Genomic DNA, 21,010 nt, shown 5'->3' on the forward strand with positions numbered 1-21,010 from the left:
TGGTTTTTTTTTAGCATTCCCAAATGATTTTTAAATCTTAAATTCCTTATTTACCCCATTTTATAAAACAGCATCCTTCTTCTCTCTTTTTTCATTTTTGTGGTTTTGAATATGAATAAACCAAAATTCAAGGCTGCCTGTTGCTTTTCCTCATTGAAGTGTTTATTGCAGTGACTGCAGACTCAGGCTCTGTAAGAAGCCAGAGACCCTGCGTACCTTTGCCCAGCCTCCCCCAGTTGGCGACTTTCTGCATAATGGTAGCGCATGGTTACAACCGAGCCCTGTCTGCTTTTTTTTTTTAATTGTGGTAAAATACACGTATGTAAGACTTACCACTTGTGACATCTGGCACGTTCACAGCGTTGTGTAATCTCTGTCACTACACGTTACCGGGACAGCTTCGTCGTCCCAGAAGGATGCCCTGTGCCCGGTGAAGTCCTCCTGCCCCCCAGCCCCTGACAAGCACGCATGTGCCTCTCTCTGTGTGGATTTCCCTCTTCTGGATGTTTCTGTAAAAGGAGTCATGCAACACGTGGCCTTCGCGATCAGCTTCTTGCACCGACCATCCTGTTCTCGAGGCTCATCCGTGCCGTATCGGTGTCAGCGCCTCCTTCGTCTCTGTTGCTGAAGGCCCTCCATCGTGTGGCTGAGGCCAGACTCTGCCCCCTGCTCATCAGTGGGCGGACGTTCGGGTTGTCTCCACTTCGGGGCTATTGTGAAGAACGTTGCCCTGAACACTGGTGTAGCTCTGTTTGAACATCTGCTCCAGTTCTCGAGGTGTCTAGGAGTGGGATTTCTGGGTCCCGTGGGAATTCTGTGTTTAACCTTTGGAGGAACTGCCAAAGTGCCTTCCACAGCAGCTGCGCCGTTTTACCTCCCCAGCGACATATATGAGGGTTTGTGTTTCCCCGTATCCTTACTAACACTTTTTTAGCCATCCTACTGAGTGTGACGTGAAGCCTCGTTGGGTCTCACTTACGCGCCCCTCGTGGCCGATGACCTTCAGCCCCTTGTCACATCTCTGTTGGCCGTCTGTACATCTTTGAGGAAAAGTCCACTCACGCCCTTTGCCCTTTTAAAAATTCAGCTGTTTGCCTTTTTGTTGTTGGGTTTTATTTTTCTTGTTGAGTTTTAAGAGTTCTTTATTCTGGATACTAGATCCTTATAAGGAAAAATTTCTCCTGCTGGTTTTTTTACTTTCTTTATGGTGTTCTTTGATGTACAGAAATTTTTAAGTTGGATAAAGTTCAGTTTATCTTTTTTGTTATTGGTGCCTATCTAAGAAACCATTATGAGATTTAGCCCTTATGATTATTTTTGATCCATTTCAGGTTATTTTTATACACGGTATGAAGTAAGGATCCAACCTGATTCTTTTATGTGTTTGCTGTCCAGCTGTCCCAGCACCATTTGTTGAAGACTGCTCTTTTTATTGAATAATCTTGGCAACCTTGTCAAAAATAACTTGACTATAATGGATTTGTTTCTGAATTCTCAATACCGTTCCATTGATTTACATGTCTTTTCTTATGTCAGTATCACACTGTTTAATCACCGTGGTTTTATAATAGTTTTGAAATGCCAAGTGTATTCTTTTTTAATATTTAATTTTATTTGTTTGGCTGCATCGGGTCTTCATTGCATCACACAGGATCTTGCATTGAGGCACACAGACTCTAGGCACTGCCTGCGGGCTCAGTAGCTCTGGCACACGGGCTTAGTTGCTCCACACCATGTGGGATCCTAGTTCCCCAACCAGGATCGAATCTCCGTCCCCTGCAGTGCTAGGCAGATTCTTGCCTGGACTGCCAGGGAAATCCCCAACTGTGTTCTTCTCCGAGATTGTTTTGGCTGTTCAGGGTTCCTTGCAATTCCTTGTGAATTTTAGGATCAGCTTTTCCTTTCTCTGAGAACCCTGGTTGGGGTTTTTGATAGGGATAGCGTTGAGACGTGTAGATGGCTTTGAGTAGTATTGCCTTGCCTGCTTCTGCACCATAGAGCAGAGTGGTGTTTTACAGAAGGCTACAGCCCACATCACCTGGAGAGCTGGTATGAAAGGTCTCTTTTGGGCTCCAGCCCCAAAGTCTGATGTGGAAGGTCTGACCCCGGGCCCACAAGGGTGCCGGTTTCACAAGGTCCGCACACGAGTCCCGGGGACTTCCGAGCTTTGAGAACCACTGTGTTCTTACTCATCTTCCTCGGGAGGGTCTGGGGTTCAGCAGGAGTGAGCCTCCCAGTTTGAGATGGCCATCTCTTGCGAGAACAGTCTTCCCAGCCATCTCCTGTTCAGCCCCTCTTGGCATTCTGGCCCTGTTTGACTGCTGGAGTTAGGTCATTGGAACTTGTTCCAGTGACTTTTGTGAAGCAACCTCTGCTGGGCCATGTTCAGGAGCTTTCAGGGCAGGTGGCAGAGGGTGGGTGTGCTTCATGGGCTCTCCCTGGGCAGGTGTCTGTCTTCCCGCTGCTGCCTCCAGCTTAACCCCTCTTCTCCTGGAGGCCAGGGCGGTGTGCCCGTCAGACCTGTGCTGAGTCCTCAATTCAGCTGGGAGGCCGTCTTATTCATTGCGTCTTGTTTCTTCCCATCTGCCCTTGGATATGTTTCCAAACCTGTCTGTCTGAACACCTCCAATCTCAGAGCCCTGGAGAGGCTGTCCACGTTCTGGTTCTCAACAGGCCGCTCACACCAGCCACCCAGAGAGCCGGCCTTTGAGATGCCTCACTGGGCATTCTGGCTGTGGTGTGCAGGTGGGGTGGGGGGTGTTCGTTGAAGACACTTTTGTTGTTCAGTCGCTCAGTCGTGTCCGACTCTTGGCAACCCCATGGACTGCAGCACACCAGGCTTCCCTGTCCATCACCATCTCCTGGAGCTTGCTCAAACCCATGTCCATCGAGTCGGTGGTACCATCCAGCCATCTCATCCTCTGTCGTCCCCTTCTCCTCCTGCCTTCAGTCTTTCCCAGCATCAGGGTCTTTTCCAATGAGTCAACCAAAGTATCGGAGCTTCAGCTTCAGCACCAGTCCTTCCAATGAATATTCAGGGTTGATTTCCTTTAGGATTGACTGGTTTGATCTCCTTGCTGTCCAAGGGACTCTCAAGAGTTTTCTCCAGCCCTGCCCTGGCCAGTGTGCAGACGGTGGCACGCAGGGTGATACAGGTGCTGCCTGCCCGCCTGGCGGGGGCACCTGGGATGGCCGAGCCATTGCCCGTGCGGTGGGACCGCTGCCGGGAGCACGCGCTCTTCGAGCACAGGGACGTGCAGAGGCCCCTCTGCCTCCAGGATGTGTTCACGCGGGCGGCTGGGGAGCCCGAGAGGCCCCGCGTGCTGAGTTCACCTGTCAGGTGGCCAGCTGCTGCCAGGTGCTTGGCGCCCTGGAAGACTGAGCACCACCACCACGCTCTGCACGGACACGTCTGCTCCTTCTGCAGGCGGGCCTTCCCCTCCGGTCACCTGCCGGACCCCCACGTCCTGGAGTGGCACAACCCGCCATTCCAGATCCTGGCTGAGCACAGGGCATGTCCCAGTGCCGGGTAGAGGGCTGCACGGAGGCGCTCGGGACAGCAGGGACCGGGAGGAGCACCTGGTGACGCGTCCCCTCACCCTGCAGACCCCCACTCTGATAGGGAAAGCTGAGGCCCAGCCCGCGGGTGTCCACAGAAGCCACGGGGGAGGACCGGGCGCCTCGGAAGGAGACACGTGGGAGTCTGCTCTGAGCACGCAGAGGCCCATCCAGAACCTCCAAGAGAGAGGCGGGCCTACGGCCTCAGGATGCCGTCACCATCTGTCCCTGTCAGGGTGCTGCAGAAGGATTGAAGGCGCCGGGAAGAAAAACAGGCAGCAGCGATGGCGGGGGCGCTGCCAGGCTCCTCCTTTCGGCCCACGGGCGCCCGGGACCCGGCCCACCGCCCTCCTCGTGCTGGGCCCCGTGATCAACCAACTGACAGAGGCCAGAGGCCATGGGGGAAGCCGTGGGGGACCCGGATGTTCTGGGACGGGACCCCTGTGTGGTGACCGGGGTGCAGGGAGCAGCCGCCACCCCCACTATGTCCTTAGACACATGGAGTAAATGGTTTTCCCCAAGTGTTGTAAATGGCTTGCGACACCTGGAGTAATGGTTTTCACTTAAGTAGGAAAAAAGTCTTCTCCAGCACCACAGTTCGAAAGCATCAGTTCTCCAGCACTCAGCCTTCTTTATGGTCCAACTCTCACATCCATACGTGACTGCTGGGAAAACCATAGCTTTGACTAGACAGATGTTTGTCGGCAAAGTGATGTCTCTGCTTTTGAATACGCTGTCTTTAATAGGAGAATGAAGAGGCAGGAAGGGAGCTTGGTGGGGAGGCACTTGAGCAGGGTGGGCTCCAGCTGACCCTGTGGGCGAGGGGCAGGCTGGGAAGGAGACAGGGGCATGCTGCTGAGGACTGTCTGCCTGGCTCTCCAGGTGGCAGGGGCCCGGTCCCACACCTGTGCTGTGGGCCCACAGTGCCCTGGGAAGGCTGCTGACAGGCAGCGGGGCAGGGGCCAAGAGGTTCTGAGTTAGCTCAGAGCCATCCAGGGCGTTGGGGAGCCCGAGGGCGGAGAGCAGAGGGGCTGGGGGGGGTGGGGGTGGTCCCCCTCCTCCCTCCTCCCTCCTCCCCGCCCTCCTCCTGCGTCTGCACCAGCCCTTGCCGCCTCCCTTTCCCGGTCCCCTCACCCCAGCACAGCCTTCCCGTCTGTCTCTCCATGTTCCGCTCAGCCACAACACATGGCCCTGAAAGTCCGCAGCTTCTACCGCAGGTGACAGCTGTTATCTCTCGGGAGTCTGGGTCTGGGGTGTGGGCAGAGTCCAGCGTGGACGTCTCCTCCCTGCCTCACCACAGTGGGGCTTCGGGGGCAAGCGTTCTCTCCCTCCTCGGGACGTCCACACCGCAGACTTCACGCCCCTCCAGACCAGGCTCTGCCCTGCCTCCTCGACGCTGACGTCACATTCTTCTTTTGGTCCAAGAAGTGACAGAGGGGGTTCCAGGGCTGGGCACAGACCCCTGTCTCAGTGGGGCCGAGGAACTCACGGCCCCACCTGACACGGGAAAGCAGAGGCCCTTTTACTGGTGACATTCTCAACTGAGCCGGTTTAGGGTGTGCCTCAGCTCCCAGCCCTGGAGCTCTGATCGCACCTCATGGACAGGGTGCTGTGGGCTGTGGTCAGCTCACGCCCACACCGGCCGGCTCCGGGTCCCAGGGGTGTCAGCGGGCCTGGTACTCGGAGCACTGTGAGGACGCAGCCCCACCGTCTCCGCTCAGGCCTCTGCAGCGTGAGCGTCCCCGCCCCGAGCCCTCTGTGGGACAGGGTGTCTGCCCACCGCGCCTGCCAGCTCGTGTCCTGCGATGCTCTTGGCAGCTCCGCACAGCTGGCCCGGTCCCACTGGCCTGACAAGCAGCAGAAGAGAGGGGCTTGGGGTGCGAATGAGGAGGTCCATCTCCCAGACCCCGCCTCAGCCTCCTCCCCAGACCACCGCCCCCTTAGATCGAGCTCGCGGACAGGGTCACCTGCCCCCTGCCCAGGGGCCCTCTGTCCCAACACACTCGACAGCAAGTGCGTTTTCCGGTGACTTTTATCTAAGATTAAGCTTTCATTTTGACGTCTTTAAACAACAGGAAACGTAGAGGCGGTGGACTTCCCTGCTGACCCAGTGGTTAAGACTCCGTGCTTCCACTGTAGGGGCTGCGGGTTCGCTCCCAGGTCAGGGAAGTTCCATATGCAGCACAGTGCAGCCAAAAAAATAAAGCAAACTCAGGGGCAGGTACTGTGAACTCTGACAACTCACCCAGAGTCATGCCTGCACGGGGCCACGTGTGTGCTCTCCAGGCGTGATGCTGTGAGCGCCCTCAGAGGCCAGACCCCCACCACCTCCCTCCCCGGTGGCCCCCGCCGTCTGTCCCCGCCTGCACGCAGCACACCCCCCTCCCCAGCCCTGGACCCAACACGTCTTCTCCTGGCACCCCTCCCTTCGCATCACCCAGCCCACCACTGGGCCCGGGACAGGCGGCCACTGGAGAGCCAGGCTCTGTGTTTGGGAGGGTGTCCCTTGGTCTGGGTCTGCTGGGTGCCTCTGTCCCCACAGGGCTGCCCCTGTGCCCGCTGCTCCCGCCGCGGCAGGCTGCCGTGGGCTGGGGAGGGACTGCCCCCTGCAATCACATGCCCCCATCTCCTTCCCTACTTCCAGCCTGCCGGGGTCACCTTGGTCAGCGTCCACTGCAGCCCTGATGACCAGACGCTGTGGGCCCTGGACAGCAGGTGGAACGTGCATGTCCGAGCTGGGATCACTGAGGAGATGCCAGTGGGGACCGACTGGGAGCACGTGCCAGGTAGAGGCGGCGGACACACGGGGCTTATCAGACCACCGACAGCAGGCTTCTGCCCCGTCGCCCCAGGGTGGGGTCCCCACCAGCAGAGCGCCAGCTCCCGGTCCCTGGGGTTCCTCGTGGGACAGTCATTTCTGGACCCCGGGGGCCTCTGGTCCGAGGCTCGCGGCCATGCCTGCCCAGCCAACAGGGCATCCTCTCCTGGGTCTCCCACCCTGTGCCCAGGGGAGAGCAGGCTCTCGGGGAGGGTCGGCCCATCCCTGCTGCACCCCGGGTCTGAGGACAGACACACGCCCCATTTGCCTGCAGGGCTGCAGGCCTGCCAGCTGGCCCTGAGCACCAGGACCGTGTGGGCCCGGTGCCCCAACGGGGACCTCGCCCGCCGGTATGGCGTCACCGACAAGAACCCTGCCGGGGACTACTGGAAGAAGATCCCTGGGAACGTGACGTGTGTCACAGGCAGGTGCTGGGTGCCAGGGCACTGGGGGTGGTGCAGGGGGGCTGCTCCCACTAGGCTGGCTCTCCCAAACGAGACCCATCCCAGCGGCACGCCTGACAGACGCCCGGCACCCGGACTCTGCCAGGGTCGTCTCCCAGGAAGAGGACGGGCCGCAGGCCCGCCCGCTGGAGGCCGGGGCGGCCACGGCGCAGGTTGAGGGGTGCCCGGGGCCACCCCTAGGCAGTGCCTGCAGTCGTGGAGCCCCGGCTGGGGAGTAACAGTATATGGCCGGCTCTCGCCCCGCAGTGACCTCGTCAGACGAGCTGTGGGCAGTGGGCCCGCCCGGCTACCTCCTCCAGCGGCTGACGAGGACGTTCAGCCACTCACACGGGGCCCAGGGCAGCCACGCCGCCACCCCCCACCCCGAGGACCTGGAGGACGAGTGGGAGGTCATCTGAAGGGGCTCCCGGGAGGGCAGACGCCAGGCCCCGAGTGGGGACACAGTCGGCTTCGGAGTCACTCGCCCCAGGCACGCCTCGCCAGCCCCCGTCAGACACGTCTAGCCAGGTCGGACGGCCCACTCTTTCTTTCATCCATGTTCGTCTGCGTCTTGTCCCGGAACCCACAGCCTCGCCCGAGAGTCGAGCCATCGCCGCGGCAGCAGGGCCTCTGGGCTCCCCGGTGGGGCCGGCAGCTGCTGCGGTCGCCTGTGCTAGTTGCCGCAGCCGCCGCCTCAGCACCGTGGCCCCGAGCCCGGGTCAGCGCTGCCCTCTCCCGAGCGCACTCCCGCCGGGGCCCCGCCTCCATCACGGGCCCTCCCCTCCTCTGAGACGCGGGTCCCGGCACACGTTCCCTGCGGACCCGCTGGATGGGAAGCCAGCTGTGCCAGGATGGGGGCACATGCACGCACGCACGCACGCGCACACGCACACACACACCCCGCCTTGGGCCCTGGCCCTCCCCGGCAGACGCAGCTCAGCCGGAACAATAAAGGCCGGTGGGCGAAGGGAACGGACACTGACGTGTGCGCGTGAATCCCAGGCGGCAGGGCCGGCAGTGCGGCCTGAGCCCCGCTGTGACGCAGGAACGTCTCAGTGACAGCCCGCGCTGCTGGGGCATCGCAGAACCCGGGCACCCTCCGAGGTGAACCCCCTAGTGATTGCCTTTTGTTTGTTGTATTACAAACCTACATGAGATACCTCATCTGAAGTCCGATCTTACACGTTTGAAATGTATTTTCTGGACCCAGTGGAAGGCCTCGCCTCTTCACGTGGTCTGTCCTGAGCCCGCGCTGTCCGCTGCGTGTCCTCCCCGGGCAGGGCAGCCTCCGTCAGCGGGCATCCACCTCGGGAGGGTAGATGCCTTCACAGGGCCGCAGCTGGTGCCTGTGTGGTCCGTTGCTGCGTGTGGCCACGTCAGACTTCAGTCCGGGGCCTCGGCCCGCGGGGCCCACTCGTGTCGCCCGGCTCCAAGCGGCAGCCAGCGCCGCCCCAGCAGGACTCCGGCTGAGCTGCCTTTTTTAGCCTGCCCTTGGCACGGGACCCTGTTACTCGATGCCTGTTTTCAACTAGGCAGCTGTGTCCGAGAGCCCGTGGGCCACAGGTGAAAAGCGGGAAGAAGCACTCTGTGCCAGGACCCAGCCAGGAGGAGGAGCCGCAACGCCCGCCTGCACCTCGCACCTCACCCGGCCAGCGCTTCACGCGTGCCGACAGCGGAGGCCCCTGTCCCGCGCCCGCTGTGCCTTGCCCGGCCCCTCTCCCGCTCGGCTCTGCTGAACCCGCGGGACTTCAGGGCAGGGAGCCCCCGTCTGGTTTAATACTTTGGCTTCAGTGCTTTGTACGAATTTCCTTTCTGGTTTTTCAGTTGTGCTTTGAGACAGTGCAATAAACTCGACCTCTCCCCGCCCAGTCCAGTCCAGTCTGACGTCTGAAGGGGAGAAGCTGCCTTGAGTGGCAGTCGTGCAGGCTGTTCCCGCCGGTGCCACCGGAACTCTGCTGCTGGTGTTCCCGGCCCAGCTCCCCGCCAGGAGGGTGTGCCCGGGGGCGGTCCTGGGGGAATGTCACTCCAGAGGTGCCCCTGGGGGCAAGACCACGGGCCTGAATCTCCACCCACGATCCAAAACCAGATACCAGAAGTGCCCTGGTGGAAACCAGCAGGTGGAGAAAGATCGTGTTCATGACACAGCAGAATGGCCAGCTGCGTGCCAGCAAACAACCTGAATGAGACACGCCAGACTCGGGCAAGAGCCGGCTGGGCCTTGCGTGAGACTCCGAGAGCGCCTGGCCAGGAAGGCGTGGCCAGCATTCCGGGGAAGGCCACGGACACCAGGCAAAGATGCCAGTCCTCTCCAAGGCACTTAGGGCATTCTCTCCCTCTGTCAGACTCCCCACTGGGATTCTTTCTGTTGGGGGAGGCAGGGAAGACTCCATAAAATAACGTTTGTGCCCACAGACTTGCCCCGAGGGTCTCCCAGCTCCCTGGGGCTCCGGTGAGACCCGGCAAGGGAAAGTAAGTTGCTCGAGGCGGCACAGCGCGCTGGGATTGGACCCAGCTCCGGGGGCTCCAGGCCTGTGCTGGGAAGAAACAGGTGAGCGGTGCCAGGTGATGACCGGCCGGGGGTGGGTGGGCAGTGGCATCGGGCGGCCCAGCAAGAACCATGGGGAGTTAGCCAGATGGAGGGGGGAGACTGCGAGCTGGCGTGGACCTCAGCCTGACCGCTCCGGTGAAGCAGATACCAAGTGGACGAGAGAACCTTAAAACCAGGGGACAAAGGACAGAAGCTGACTTCTGGATGGCAAGCGCTTTCTAAACCCCAAAGTGGTGGGAAAAGTCAGAGGAAAATAGTATATTATTTGAATTAATTTCTTCAAATTATAACAATCTTATACTTTTAAAAAACCCATAAAACTAAAAGGGGAAACAATTGCAGCAAGTCAGAGGAACAGCTGAGACGCACCTGTAAACAGGCGAAAGGGCACTGTCTTCTAACCCCCCAGGGTGCACGTGGAGCCGGCAGCAGCCTTACGGCCCTCACACCCTGAAATCCCTACTTCTAGAAACCTGTCCTCAAGAACAAACCCTAAGTCAGGCATACCCCAGCAGCATCCGCAGTAATTGTGAAACACTAAAAACAGCTGACCAACAGCAGCTGACCTTTGGGAACATTCCTCTCGTGAAACAGTATGCAGCTGTTAAAACCGTGTGCCCTGGAGGAAATCTGTGCTGAGCAGCCTCTCAGGCCGTTTACCGTATCATCGCTAAATCTCTGGGGCGTGGTAAGGAGAATGTGGCTTTGTAGGACTTCCTACACAGGAAGATAACACACGTTCGCGTTGCTCTCTCCTGGCTTCTGGTGGGTTTGAAACCTTTCGTAGTAATTCCAGGGCACACAGGAGGGGCAGACACTACACACGCAGCTGGCCTTGGTGGCTGGTGGTCGCCTATAGTGTGTACCTTTTTGTATCTTTCGAATTTGAGCCATGTAAATGTATTATTTATTCCAAAAATAAAATTTACATTTTAAAGACTCAGTCCTCTCTAACGTCAACTCCTTATCATACCAATACTAGATGAATTAAATAATCACAAAATAAACACCAGAGGCTGTTTTACACAATGTTTTACAACATATGGAAATGCTTATTCTACAGTAAGTTTTTAAATACTCAATTTGATCTGATGTCCAATCTGTACATAAGAAATAACCATAGAAAAAAATTTTAGCACATGTATATAAGTGCATAGAAAAAAACTAGAGTACACTAAGATGCGCGCAGCAGTCGCCTGGGTGGTGGGGGGCCCATAGGCCGGCGGCCCCTTTACTTGGGAGCTGCGTGGTCAGGGCTCTGATCCATCCTGCCCTGGGTTTCCCAGCACAGTTTGAGTGTTCTACCGTGAGCCAGCATCTGTAAGCAGAAATTCTTTTTAAAAAGTCACTGAAGATACAGGAATCCCCTGGCAGTCCAGTGGTTAGGGCTGCAGGACTCCAGGCTTTGGCTGCCAGGGCCCAGGTTCCATCCAGGGGCGGGGGCGGCAACTAAGATGCCCCCAAGCCACAAGGCACGGCCTAAAAAGAACACTGAAGATAGACATCTCTTCACCTCTGTCTTGGTTGGGGTGGTTACACATGTGCTGACAGGGGGCTAACTCCTCAAACCACACAACTGACGCCTGCACTTACTACATGTCAGTCACGCCTGTTTTAGAACGGAGTGGGACAAACCAGTCCCCACATCCACTCGGTCTCCTGGAGCAGAAGCTGGTTTTCCACTGCCTTCCCCTAACCCCACATTCGCCTTTCAGGAGGCATCCTCGTTCTGAACAGGACTGGGGAAAACTGCTCTCAGGACAATATTTGAAGGTTGAAGAAATCAGGAGGAAAGGAGATCAGTGGGGAAATCGAGGTAGTGATGGGAGAAGTCAGCACACGAGGAGGTGAAGCAAGGCCTCAGCGCGGGGTTGTGTTGCCACCGCCGAAGTGGGGCGCGGTTCAGGGCCGTGTGTCCCTTCCAGGCTCCAGGAACAAGTCACAGCACCTCCCCGACAGGCATCTGGGGTGCCCAGATTCTGGCCCCAGAGCTCTCCTGTTGGGAGTTCACCAGGCCCCAGGGGTGGGCATGCTGGAGGCAATCTGGCCAATGCCAGGTTTCCTTAGACAAAGTCCGTGGAATGAAGGAAGCGAACAGAGGAACTCTGGCCCAGAGACATGGGCCTTGCTCCAGGCAGAGCCGTTGCCTGTGAGAAGCCACCAAGGCCACCTGCCAACAGCCGAGAGCTGCATCTCCCGGCTGCCTCTGACCCCCTCCAGGCCCCCAGGCTCATTGCCAGGGCGGTGGTGATGGGGCTGGGGAGGGGCCCCTGCAGGAGCTGGAGGGCCCCGGGGAGCGGTAAGACGAGCACCGGAACCCAGGTGCCCTCGCGCGGGCCAGCGGCAGCGACCAGATAACCCCGAGGCCAGATAGCCCCGTGCTGGGTTCTGGTTCTTTGCACTCACTGACACCAGGGCGCCCTGAGCCAGGTAGCCCGTTTCCGCGGGAGCTGCGCCAGGAATCAGGCCCCACTCTGCTTCCACAGGGTGTCCTCGGCCTTCTGGCGGCTCCCTGTCCTGCCCAGCCACGGCGAGGACACCCCCATTGCCCTCCACCCCCTAAGCTATGAAGCTAGGCTCTGGCTGGACCCCCCCCCCACCCCCGCTCTGGTGCCCACAACTCCTGCCCGGATCCTGCCCTGCACACAAGGAGCCTCCCAAGGGCCACCTCCTACTCACTGGACAATGGATTCTGTGGGGTCCCCACCAGGGAGCCCGCCCAACCCTGTATCACCCCATCCTCAGCCCAGGGAGCTCAAAGGAGTTTGTCACCAATGGGGCAGCTGTAGGTCTAGTGGGGAAGCGAGTGAGGGCCTAGCCCTGGGCCTCGGACCAGGAGGGCTCAGCCCACAGGGGCCAGAGCTGGGAGCAGGGAGACACGAGGGCAAGTCTGCACGCCCTGCAGGTGCCCGGGCTCTCTGCAGGCAGAAGCTCCAGGGCACAAGGGCGCCCCGAGTCCCCAGTGCCTCCCAAGCCCGGCCCCTAGGAGCCACAGCACGTGGTCTGCATTCGCCATCCCCTCCAAGGAGCGTGCCTCCCCAGCAACACATTCCCTGTCTTCATAGCCCGGGGCTCCTGATGCCCCACGCTTTAAGGTAGAAGAGATGTTAGTATCCACTGCCCGCCAAGTGTCAAGGTTCAGAAAGTCTGTTTAACTGGGCCAGGACACACAGTGGGAAGGGAGGCGCCCTCACCCCCACCCAGAATCTAGGGTCAGCACTGGGCAGAACTGACCCCCACTGTCCCCTCCCCCACAGGGCTGTGCTCCTGCCCACCCTACATTTCCCAGAAACATCCTTTTAGGTAGGGAGCTTGGAGATGCTCCAAAACCCCTCTGAGGGCAGTCAGGGACACTGAGGCCCAAGGCAGGGATGTGCCCAAAGTCATCCTGCGAAGAAGTGGCAGATACAGACCAGAACCAGGGCGCTCCCACCCCACCCCTCTCCTCCCATGGCCACCACCCTGGCACTGCCACCACCCCCCAAGCCTCTTCCACCCCCAGCCAGGCTCCCCTCAGGGACACCAGGGGCAAGGCGGGGAGTGGGCACCCCTGCCTGAGCAGTCAGAGGTCATCGGGCAGCTCCCGAGCCCTCAACTCCTGGCAGCACACCGTGGCTCTCCAGCCCAGCAGGCATGGGTTGAATTTCACCGCCCTGCAGAACTCCCAGGCGCAACAACCTGGCCATCATCCCTGATCCCAACACTCCTCCAGGCATGGACGCTGCTTTCCCTTGGTCCTTAAGGGTTATGGTAACATCTGCTGACAAGTCTCGATCTTCAAACCCTTCCAGCAGAAACCAGCTCTACCGGCTGAGGCAGGAGAGCTTGCCCACAAGGTGTTGCCAGCACTCACAGGTGCCATCGAGCATCGGGGGCTGGGTCCTGGGAGCCCATGACCAGGGCAAGCGGCAGGCCTGGAAGAAGGCACATCTAACCCCGGGTGAGGGGAGGCTGGAGCCAGGGGCCCCAGGCAGCTGCATCCACCAGAACAGAGGTGAGAAGCAGGGGCCCCGACACCAACTGCCAGAGGAAAGAAAAGTGGACAAGAGGGCGAGTCCAGGCCTAGGCCTGTGTGGGTGGGAAGAGCGCCAGCGATACCCAAGGAGGGGCAGTGGCCAGGGTGGGGTGGGGAGGAACAGGAGGCACGGCCTGGGTCCTGGCCCCACCACCTGGCGCGCAGGCCCTCCTCCGTCCTCAGCTCTCAGAACCCTAGCCCAAGCCCGAGCCCACAGGGCAGCTGGCGAGGCCCCTCTTGCTGCCGGGGTAGAGGCCCTCCAGCCAGCGCCCCCACGGCGGTTCCCCCAGCCTCCAGGCCTTTGCACAAGCCGTCCCCCAGCACCTGCCCAACTCCTCCTCCGCTCAGCTGTCTCTCCCTCTGGAACACCTTCCAGAGGCTCTAAAGGCGGGGCTCCGGTCCTCGGGTCTGGGCAGGGAACTGAGGACAGGGCCCGGCTCTCGGGAGTTGCCTGACCTCGCAGCCCCGCTCCACGCACGCAGGGAGGTGTGGAACTGAGCGCGGCCGCATCCGGAAGCCGCAGCTCACGGCTCGCCTGCCCATCCTGGCCTGGCCCCCCGAAGCACGCCAACAGACGAAAACAGAGGTTCTGCCGTCCAGAAACAATATATGTAAAGTGCCAGGTACAACGCTCTTAAAAATTGTATGCTCCAAAAGTCCAAGGTCTGGAGCGCGCTCTAGCCCTTGCCCGTGAGGTCCAGCGGCTGCAGGAAGGGCGGCAGCGGCAGCTCGTCCAGGGCCTCGGGGAAGCGGCCGGGTGAGATGGCGGTGACCAGCACCTGCATGGCGCGCGCGAAGAGCGAGGGCGGCGCGAGGCCCGCCAGCCACTGGAACTTCTCCTCGCCCAGCAGCCGCCGCCAGCGTGGCCGGTCGCCCAGCAGCTCGCGGCGGGCCGGGCCGGCGGCGTCCGCGGGCGTGTACAGCGCCAGCAGGTCGAGCAGCAGCAGGCGGCGCTGACGCGGCTCCCCAAGCGGCGGCGCGGGCGCCCCGGAGGCCGCAGGGGCGGCAGCCCCGGCGTCGCGGCCCAGCTGGCGCAGCAGCAGCTCGAGCGGCGTTAGGCCGCCGCCGTCGCGCAGGCCGGGCGAGGCGCCGTGGCCGAGCAGCAGGAAGAGGCACTCAGGGCGCACCAGCTCGCAGGCCACGTGCAGCGCCGTGCCACCACCCTCCACGCGGCTGCAGCCGCGCCGGTCGAGCAGGCGCGCGCGCTCCTCGGCCGGGAAGTCGCGCACGGTGCGCAGGATGCGGCGCAGGATGCCCACGCGGTTGTAGCGCACGGCCAGCGCCACGTGCGGCCCCGGCGCCGCGCAGCAGCGGAAGCCGGCGCTAGGAGGCGCGAGCGCGCGCCGCGGGAAGGTGGCCAGCAGGTAGTGCGCGTACCCCTGGTGGTCGTGCACGAGCGCGTAGAGCAGCGCCTCGGACGGCGAGTAGGCGGCGGCGCGGCCGCGCTCGTCCCAGTGGAAGGCCTCGCTGGCGCGCATGTCCTCCAGCAGCCAGACGGGCAGCAGGTCGCGCACGGCCTGGTAGAAGGCGAACGACGACTTGCGGCACTGCTTCTGTGCCCTAGAGCGCGCCGCCCCCGCGCCCTCGGGCCCGCCTTCCGCGCCGCCCCCCGGCAGTCGCGCGTCCCACGGCATGCTGGCTGGGCGTCCTCACCTCACGGCATGGGCCCCCGGGGGCCGACCACCTGCGAGCAGAGAGGTCCAGTGAGGGTCGAGGATCCAGGCGGGAGGGGGGGGGTCTCCTGTCGAAGCCCCCCCACGCCTCCCCACCTGGCTGGGCCTGTCTGGTACCGGCCTCCCCCGCCCACCCCCAGCCTCCGACGGGCTGTCCCAGTCACTCCTCAACAGCTCGCTTCTCTTCCAGGCCCTGAACCACCTCCCACATCCTGGATCTAGCGGCAGACGGTGGCCCTCCCTGAGATCGTCTCCTTATCTGGTACCTCGACTAAGGACCCCCTTCCCCTGCCTCTGCCCTCATAGCCCCCCACCTACCGTTGCCAAGACCACACTGAAACCTCACACCCCCTCCAGCCCAGGGACCCGCCAGAAGAGTTCCTGCTCCCACCTGCGGCAGCTGCACCCAACCCCAATTAAGGAAAAAGCCAGGTCGGGGGTGGGGGTGTAGGAGAGCTGCATCTCACATCTCAAGCTGAACCAAACCCCTTCTGTAGCCCAAACTCCCTCTCCCGAACTCCATCTAACCTTGACCCTGCCATCTGACCCCTGCCTGCAGCTAGGAGACCCTGCCCAGGGGCAGAGCTCCAGACTCAGACCTACCTGGTTAGTGCACCGCAATGACCAAGTTCTGTGCAGGTGGGTGTATCACTGTCCTCTGAGCCTCAGCTTCCTCATCTGTAAGAAAGAGGGAAGGCAGGCTGGGAGCCACAGCAGGGAGCGGGGCCTCCAGCCTTCCACCCAAACATGGTGTTTCCGCGCCGTCCCCGCCCCAAGCTCCCGCGAGGAGGCAGGGGGATGAAATCAACCAAGAGACCGGTATGTACACTCTTCAGGGCCTGCAGACCCCGCCCCAGGTCTGCTAGCTCCCTTGGTCTTCCCAGAGGCTGGACGAAGCAGGGCTTGGCATCCCACTTTCCAGCAAGGGACAAACTTGTCCAAGGTCAGCCGGCAAGTCATGGCAGAGCCAGGCCTGGACCCAAGATCTCCTACCTCGTATTTCGGGCTCATTCCAGAAGTGGGGGGAACCCGCCAACCCACCGGAAACCCAGCTTGAGCTCTAACCTTGTCCCCAAAGCCCCCTGCACCAACCAACCTGAGCCCTGACTTCCAGCCCCTGGCCCCAGCTCCCCACCGCATTTTGTCAAGGGTAAGCCCTTGGGTCACAAGGGCCCTGGGTCAGCGGGTAGGCTGAGTCCACACACACCGGGTAACTAAGTTACAGAGACGGGCACGGGGCAGGGGGCGGAGGGGAGCTGGAGCCACAGCGCCCTTTAAGGGGGCACCGTGACTGGAAAGCGGCGTCCCACGCCGGGGCCTCCGCACCCCGGGTGTACCCTGTGTGGACACTGGGCGCCGGGCGGGTTACGTAAAGTTGGGCCGGCCTCACGTCACTGGGCAGCGAGTCACGGTCGCGGCTCAGTGAATGGGGGGTGGGGGCTGGGCCACCGAGGGCAAGGCCGCGCGCCCAGGGCCGCCCGCCAGCTCCGCCCCGGCCCCCACCGGCCGCACGGCCGGACCCCGGGTCGCGGGGGGGCGAGGCCAGAGTATCTGCAGGCCGGTGGCCGGCGCAGCGAGGGCTGCACCTGCGTGAGCGTGTGTCCAGGGAGGATGGGGGGGGGCGGTGGCCAGGGAGTCGCGCCTGGGGCGGGAGCCGCACGCCGAGCGGGCCGAGGAAGGGGGACTCACCTTGGGGGCTGGAGGGGCCGCGAGCCTGGCGTCCCCGCCCCCGCGGCGGGCGGGAGCGCGCGCTGTCTCCCCGCGGGTCGGTGCGCAGGCGAAGCTCCCAGGACAGACGGACGGGAGGCCGCCGCCGCCGCCCGCGCCCGCCTCAGCCGCGCTCTGAGCCGCCGCTGCCGGATCGCTGGGCGGCGGTGCCGGCGCCGGCGGCGGGCGGGCGGGCGGCGGGCGGCGCAGTGCGGCCCCGGCCGGGCAGGACCGCTGGGCCGCCCGCCGCCGCCATTGGTCCGCGCCGCCGGCCTCCGCCGGCGCCTATTGGCCACCGCGCTGCACCATTGTTACGTCACCGGCCGGCGGGCGGGGCACCCGGGGGGACCCGCGGAAAAGTTGGGAGAAACTTGCGGGCGCACGGGGGGCGGGGCCGCGATGGGAGCGAGCGGGGCGGGGCTCCCGGAAACCCGAGTGGCTGGCGGAGAAGGGCTCCCGGCTCCCGGCGGCTGGCCACCCGCGCCGGGAGGGCCCCTCGGCCTGCGGTGCCTCCGCTCAGCGAGTCTGTGCTCGCACTCAGGCGCCCGGGCTCCGCCGAGCGTGACTCTCCTCGGCACCCCACGAGACGTCTTCCACGTCCCCTTTGCACTGACCCTCTGTGACCTTGGGGATGACCTCCGGGACTGTTTTCCCGGGACCGCACGTGGAGGGGGAAGGGGTTGTGACCCCTAAGGGTCCCCGGCCGCGTTCTGCCCCAGAGGGTCCGGGCATCTGGAGCCCCTGCTCCAGGCTGACTTTCCCAGGGAATGGATGGTGAGCCGGATGCAGACAGTCACTTATCAGCGCCTAGTTGCACCAATCTCTGTGCTAAACACGCTTGATTTCATTTCCACAGCCAGTGGCAGTGGGAATTATGACCCCTGATTCACCAACCATGAAATCGGGTCTCACAGGGAGGTGACCTTCATGCGTTGTTGTCGTCCAGTCGCTCAGTCTTGTCCGACTCTTTGCGACCCTGTGGACTGCCACACTCGGCTTCCCTGTCCTTCACCATCTCCCGGAACTTGTTCAAACTCAAGCCCATCGAGTCGGTGATGCCATCCAACAATCTCTTCCTCTGTCGTCCCCTTCTCCTCCTGCCCTCAGTCTTTCCCAGCATCAGGGTCTTTTCTAATAAGTCAGCTCTTCTCATCAGGTGGCCAAAGTATTGGAGCTTCAGCTTCAGCATCGGTCTTTCAAGTGAGGAACACACAAAAGGGAAGCTGGACACGTGTGTTTCTTTTCTTCAGACATTTATGATTGAAGGGGCCCTGCCCACCTGGCCTTTCTACAAGTAGCACACCCATGCCCAAGATCCCACCAGACCCTGCCACCCAAACTGCTGCCTGCCTTAGTGCAACAAGGCCCTGCAGGCCTTACCATACCTTGAGGGGGGGTGGGGGCGGGGATCCATGATGGTGCCTGCTCAGTCATGTCCGACTCTCTGCCGCCACATGGACTGTAGCCTGACAGGCTCTTCTGTCCGTTGAATTTTCCAGGCAAGAATACTGCAGTGGGGTGCCATATCCTACCTACTCCACGGGATCTTCCCAACCCAGGGATCGAACCCATGTCTTTTGCATCTCCTGCATTGACAGGCAGATTCTTTACCACTGGTGCCACCTGGGCAGCCCTGATCGGCACCAGATGAACAGAGATGGCCGTGGACCACGGTTGGGGTCCGGGGAGCACCGGGCTGGGAGTCCAGGCTCCGCCTCTGCCCCGCCTCACCTCTCACTGTGTCCTCCCCTCTCCAGGCCTCAGTCTCCTACGTTTTCTCTCAGCTGTCAGGTTGCTGATGTTTCTGACGGGGGACAAAGTGAAGTGAAATCGCACAGTCGTGTCCGACTCTTTGCGACCCCATGGACTGTAGCCTACCAGACTTCTCCGTCCATGGGATTTTCCAGGCAAGAGTACTGGAGTGGGTTGCCATTTCCTTCTCCAGGAGATCTTCCCAACCCAGGGATCGAACCCAGGTGTCCTGCACTGCAGGCAGATGCTTTACCCTCTGAGCCACTAGGAAGAGCAAAGCAGATAGAAATTCTGGGGTTGACATTTGGCCTTTCATAGCCCCCAGGCCCTGGGAAACAAGCTAGGGAGGTGGTGTCCCAAGTGAACTCCCTGTGGTTCAAGACGCTAGCCACTCAGCTCCCACGTGCCCAGGCTGCTCCTCAAGGGCTATAGGTGAGACCTCACACCGTCTCCACGGCCACCAGTGGAGAAGGGGCATCGGCTGTAGGTGTCTGCTGTGCAGCTGGCCTCTGGGCAACTGTCTCTCCACCCCCAGCCCTCTTGGCCCTCTGCTTCGACTTGCCCTCCCCACTGCTTGCTGCTGGCTTTCCTGAAGGGAAAGAGCCTTTTTGAAGGCCTCTCTCAACATAAAATCTGGCCCCGTTGCTACTTAGAAGCTGCCTTCAGAAATGAACTTAGCCAGAAAGACCAGGTGAGGCAGAGGAAAGGTGATCCTGGTCAGGACACAACCGGGGCAAAGGTCGGCCGTGACCGAGGGCGGCTGCAGAGGGCAGCGGGAGGGGAGCCTAAGGCCTTGAAGGCCAGGACGAGGAGCTGGGGTTTGTCCCGAGGACCTGGAGGCAGAGGGGGGTGGATTATTTCAGGCATAAATAATAGTATTGATAACTTTTCAATACCTGGGAACCCATGAACCCGGTTAGGAACGAACCTGTGGGGACGTCTGAAGGCCGACGTGCCCGTCCGGCGGCCCAGCCCCGCACTGGCACTCCCCACAGCGGTGGCGGACCTTGTAACCCTCTGGTCGGATCCATCAGCTACCAGCCTCGACAGGCTGCCTTTCTCTCCTAGGTCACTTTCAGACTCGCCCTCTGGGGTACATGTTGCTCTGGGTCCCGTGCCATCCCTGCAGAGGAACCTTCTGCTGGCGAGAGCTGCCTGTGCCCAGCGCGGGTGTGGGGCCCTGGTGCTACTGTGAGCGCCTTCCCCGCGCCTCCGTGGAGCTGTGACGGCTGCGAGCCGTCCAGGGTGGCCATGGGGGCAGGTCCCCCCCAGAGAAGCAGCATCCTGCCGTCTCGGGCTGTGGACGGGGCTGTGAACAGAGCTTCCCCGGGAGGGCAGATGGGCTTGGTGGGGAGTGAAGGGGCTGGGGGTGGGGAGCGGGCACAAGCCGGGGCAGAGGGCTCAATTTCCACAGACTAAGAGGGGATCTGAGGGTGGGCAGTCAGCCTTCTAAACATGGCTTTGACCTTTGACCCTGTCATGCTCGCATCGGACCTGACCCAAGACACACTCCCCTCTCTCCTGGGAGAGCTTGTCTCACCCACGGGCAGGTGTCCGCGTGCACCCAGGTCCAGAGGGACCCAAGGGTCAGTGCGAGGACTAGGGGAGCAAGGGCTCTGAGCAGGGCCCGGCAGGGGCTGGGGGTCTTTTCTCAGGCCCCTCTGGCTGCAGGGAGCCAACCCCAGGGGCAGAGGGTGGAAGCCCCTGTAGCCGACCGGCCTGGGAAGAGGTGGCTGGGGTGAGCGGCAGGGCGCTCACGGGGGAGAAGCAGAAGCAGGGAATCCTGTGTGTGCTCGGGGCAACTGGGCAGCGTCCAAGAGCGAGAGCACAGTCCAGAGTGCCTCCCAGTCAGGCTGAGCACGCGGAAGCGTGGGGAGGAGCAGGGCGCCCCCAAAGACGCCTGTCGGCTGCTCTGGGGGTCTCATGGCAACAGGAAGTGGAGGGAGAAGCCCTGGCCAGCGATAGAGAGAAGGCACTGGAAGCCTGACACAGGAGGGAAGGTTGGGAGGCCAGGCTTGACATCTAGCACACAGAGTAGGGAGAGGAGGTGGGCGGAGCCAGGAGCTGGGAGAGGCCGCCAGGGGTCAGGGGTCGGAGGGCACAGGCGCCCTGTGGAGGAGGGAGTGGCCACCTGGGGCAAGTGCCACCAGAGGGTCAGGAGGATCTGGCTACAGGGAGGTCATGGTGCCCTTTCCAGAAGGTCATGGGCGGCTGGAGAAGCCTGTGGAGAGGGGACTGGGGGAAGGGCTGGGGAAGATGTGTAGGAGCAGAGGAGAAGGGGCGGGAGGTGAGCAGGGCTAAAGAATGCGAGAGATGGGGGTTCCCTGGCAGTCCGGTGGTTTGGACTCGGCGTTTTCACTCAGTGGGCCGGGTTCCCATCCCTGGTAGGGGAACCGAGATCCCACAAGTCTCCTGGTTGGGCCAAAATGAATGAAAGAGTGAACACTGAATACATAAGTGGTGTGCATGCAGACACGTGTGCACTAGGTCCTGGCT

The 21,010-nt window shown here is 61.5% G+C and overlaps 2 protein-coding genes and 1 pseudogene across 5 annotated transcripts in view; 2 read left to right on the forward strand and 1 right to left on the reverse strand.

Annotated features, from left to right (window-relative positions):
• Positions 1 to 7,505, forward strand: part of TECPR2 (tectonin beta-propeller repeat containing 2) — an 84,295-nt gene extending 76,790 nt beyond the window's left edge. Inside the window, exons 17-19 of the mRNA XM_068991315.1 lie at positions 6,203 to 6,344; positions 6,651 to 6,800; positions 7,087 to 7,505. Coding sequence (XP_068847416.1) covers positions 6,203 to 6,344; positions 6,651 to 6,800; positions 7,087 to 7,238 — 444 coding nt within the window. The 3' untranslated portion in view covers positions 7,239 to 7,505. The remainder of the gene's footprint in view (positions 1 to 6,202; positions 6,345 to 6,650; positions 6,801 to 7,086) is intronic.
• On the forward strand, positions 3,189 to 3,928 carry LOC138095432 (zinc finger protein 511-like; annotated as a pseudogene).
• A 6,510-nt stretch (positions 7,506 to 14,015) lies between the features above and the next one.
• ANKRD9 (ankyrin repeat domain 9) lies at positions 14,016 to 16,848 on the reverse strand. 4 transcript variants are annotated; one of them, XR_011146300.1, is made up of 4 exons: positions 16,745 to 16,848; positions 15,659 to 15,733; positions 15,036 to 15,066; positions 14,771 to 14,899 (listed from the first exon to the last, which is right to left on the reverse strand). XR_011146300.1 is itself a non-coding variant. In XM_068991099.1 (3 exons), exon 3 carries the CDS (start codon positions 15,014 to 15,016, stop codon positions 14,060 to 14,062), a length of 957 nt encoding a protein of 318 aa, XP_068847200.1. In that variant the 5' UTR covers positions 15,017 to 15,066; positions 15,659 to 15,733; positions 16,745 to 16,848; the 3' UTR covers positions 14,016 to 14,059. The 4 variants fall into 4 exon arrangements, 3 of the variants coding, with proteins under 3 accessions (XP_068847200.1, XP_068847201.1, XP_068847202.1); XM_068991099.1 differs by having other exon boundaries at positions 14,016 to 15,066; XM_068991100.1 differs by lacking the exon at positions 16,745 to 16,848 and adding an exon at positions 16,152 to 16,196 and having other exon boundaries at positions 14,016 to 15,066.
• Positions 16,849 to 21,010: the final 4,162 nt, after the last annotated feature.

The sequence above is a fragment of the Capricornis sumatraensis genome, chromosome 19, assembly GCF_032405125.1.
Source record: "Capricornis sumatraensis isolate serow.1 chromosome 19, serow.2, whole genome shotgun sequence".
In the NCBI taxonomy this organism is placed as follows: domain Eukaryota; kingdom Metazoa; phylum Chordata; class Mammalia; order Artiodactyla; family Bovidae; genus Capricornis; species Capricornis sumatraensis.

Coding starts and splice junctions, on each gene's coding strand:
- ANKRD9 (XM_068991099.1), bottom strand. CDS start 15,016: ATGCCGTGGGACGCGCGACTGCCGGGGGGCGGCGCGGAAGGCGGGCCC.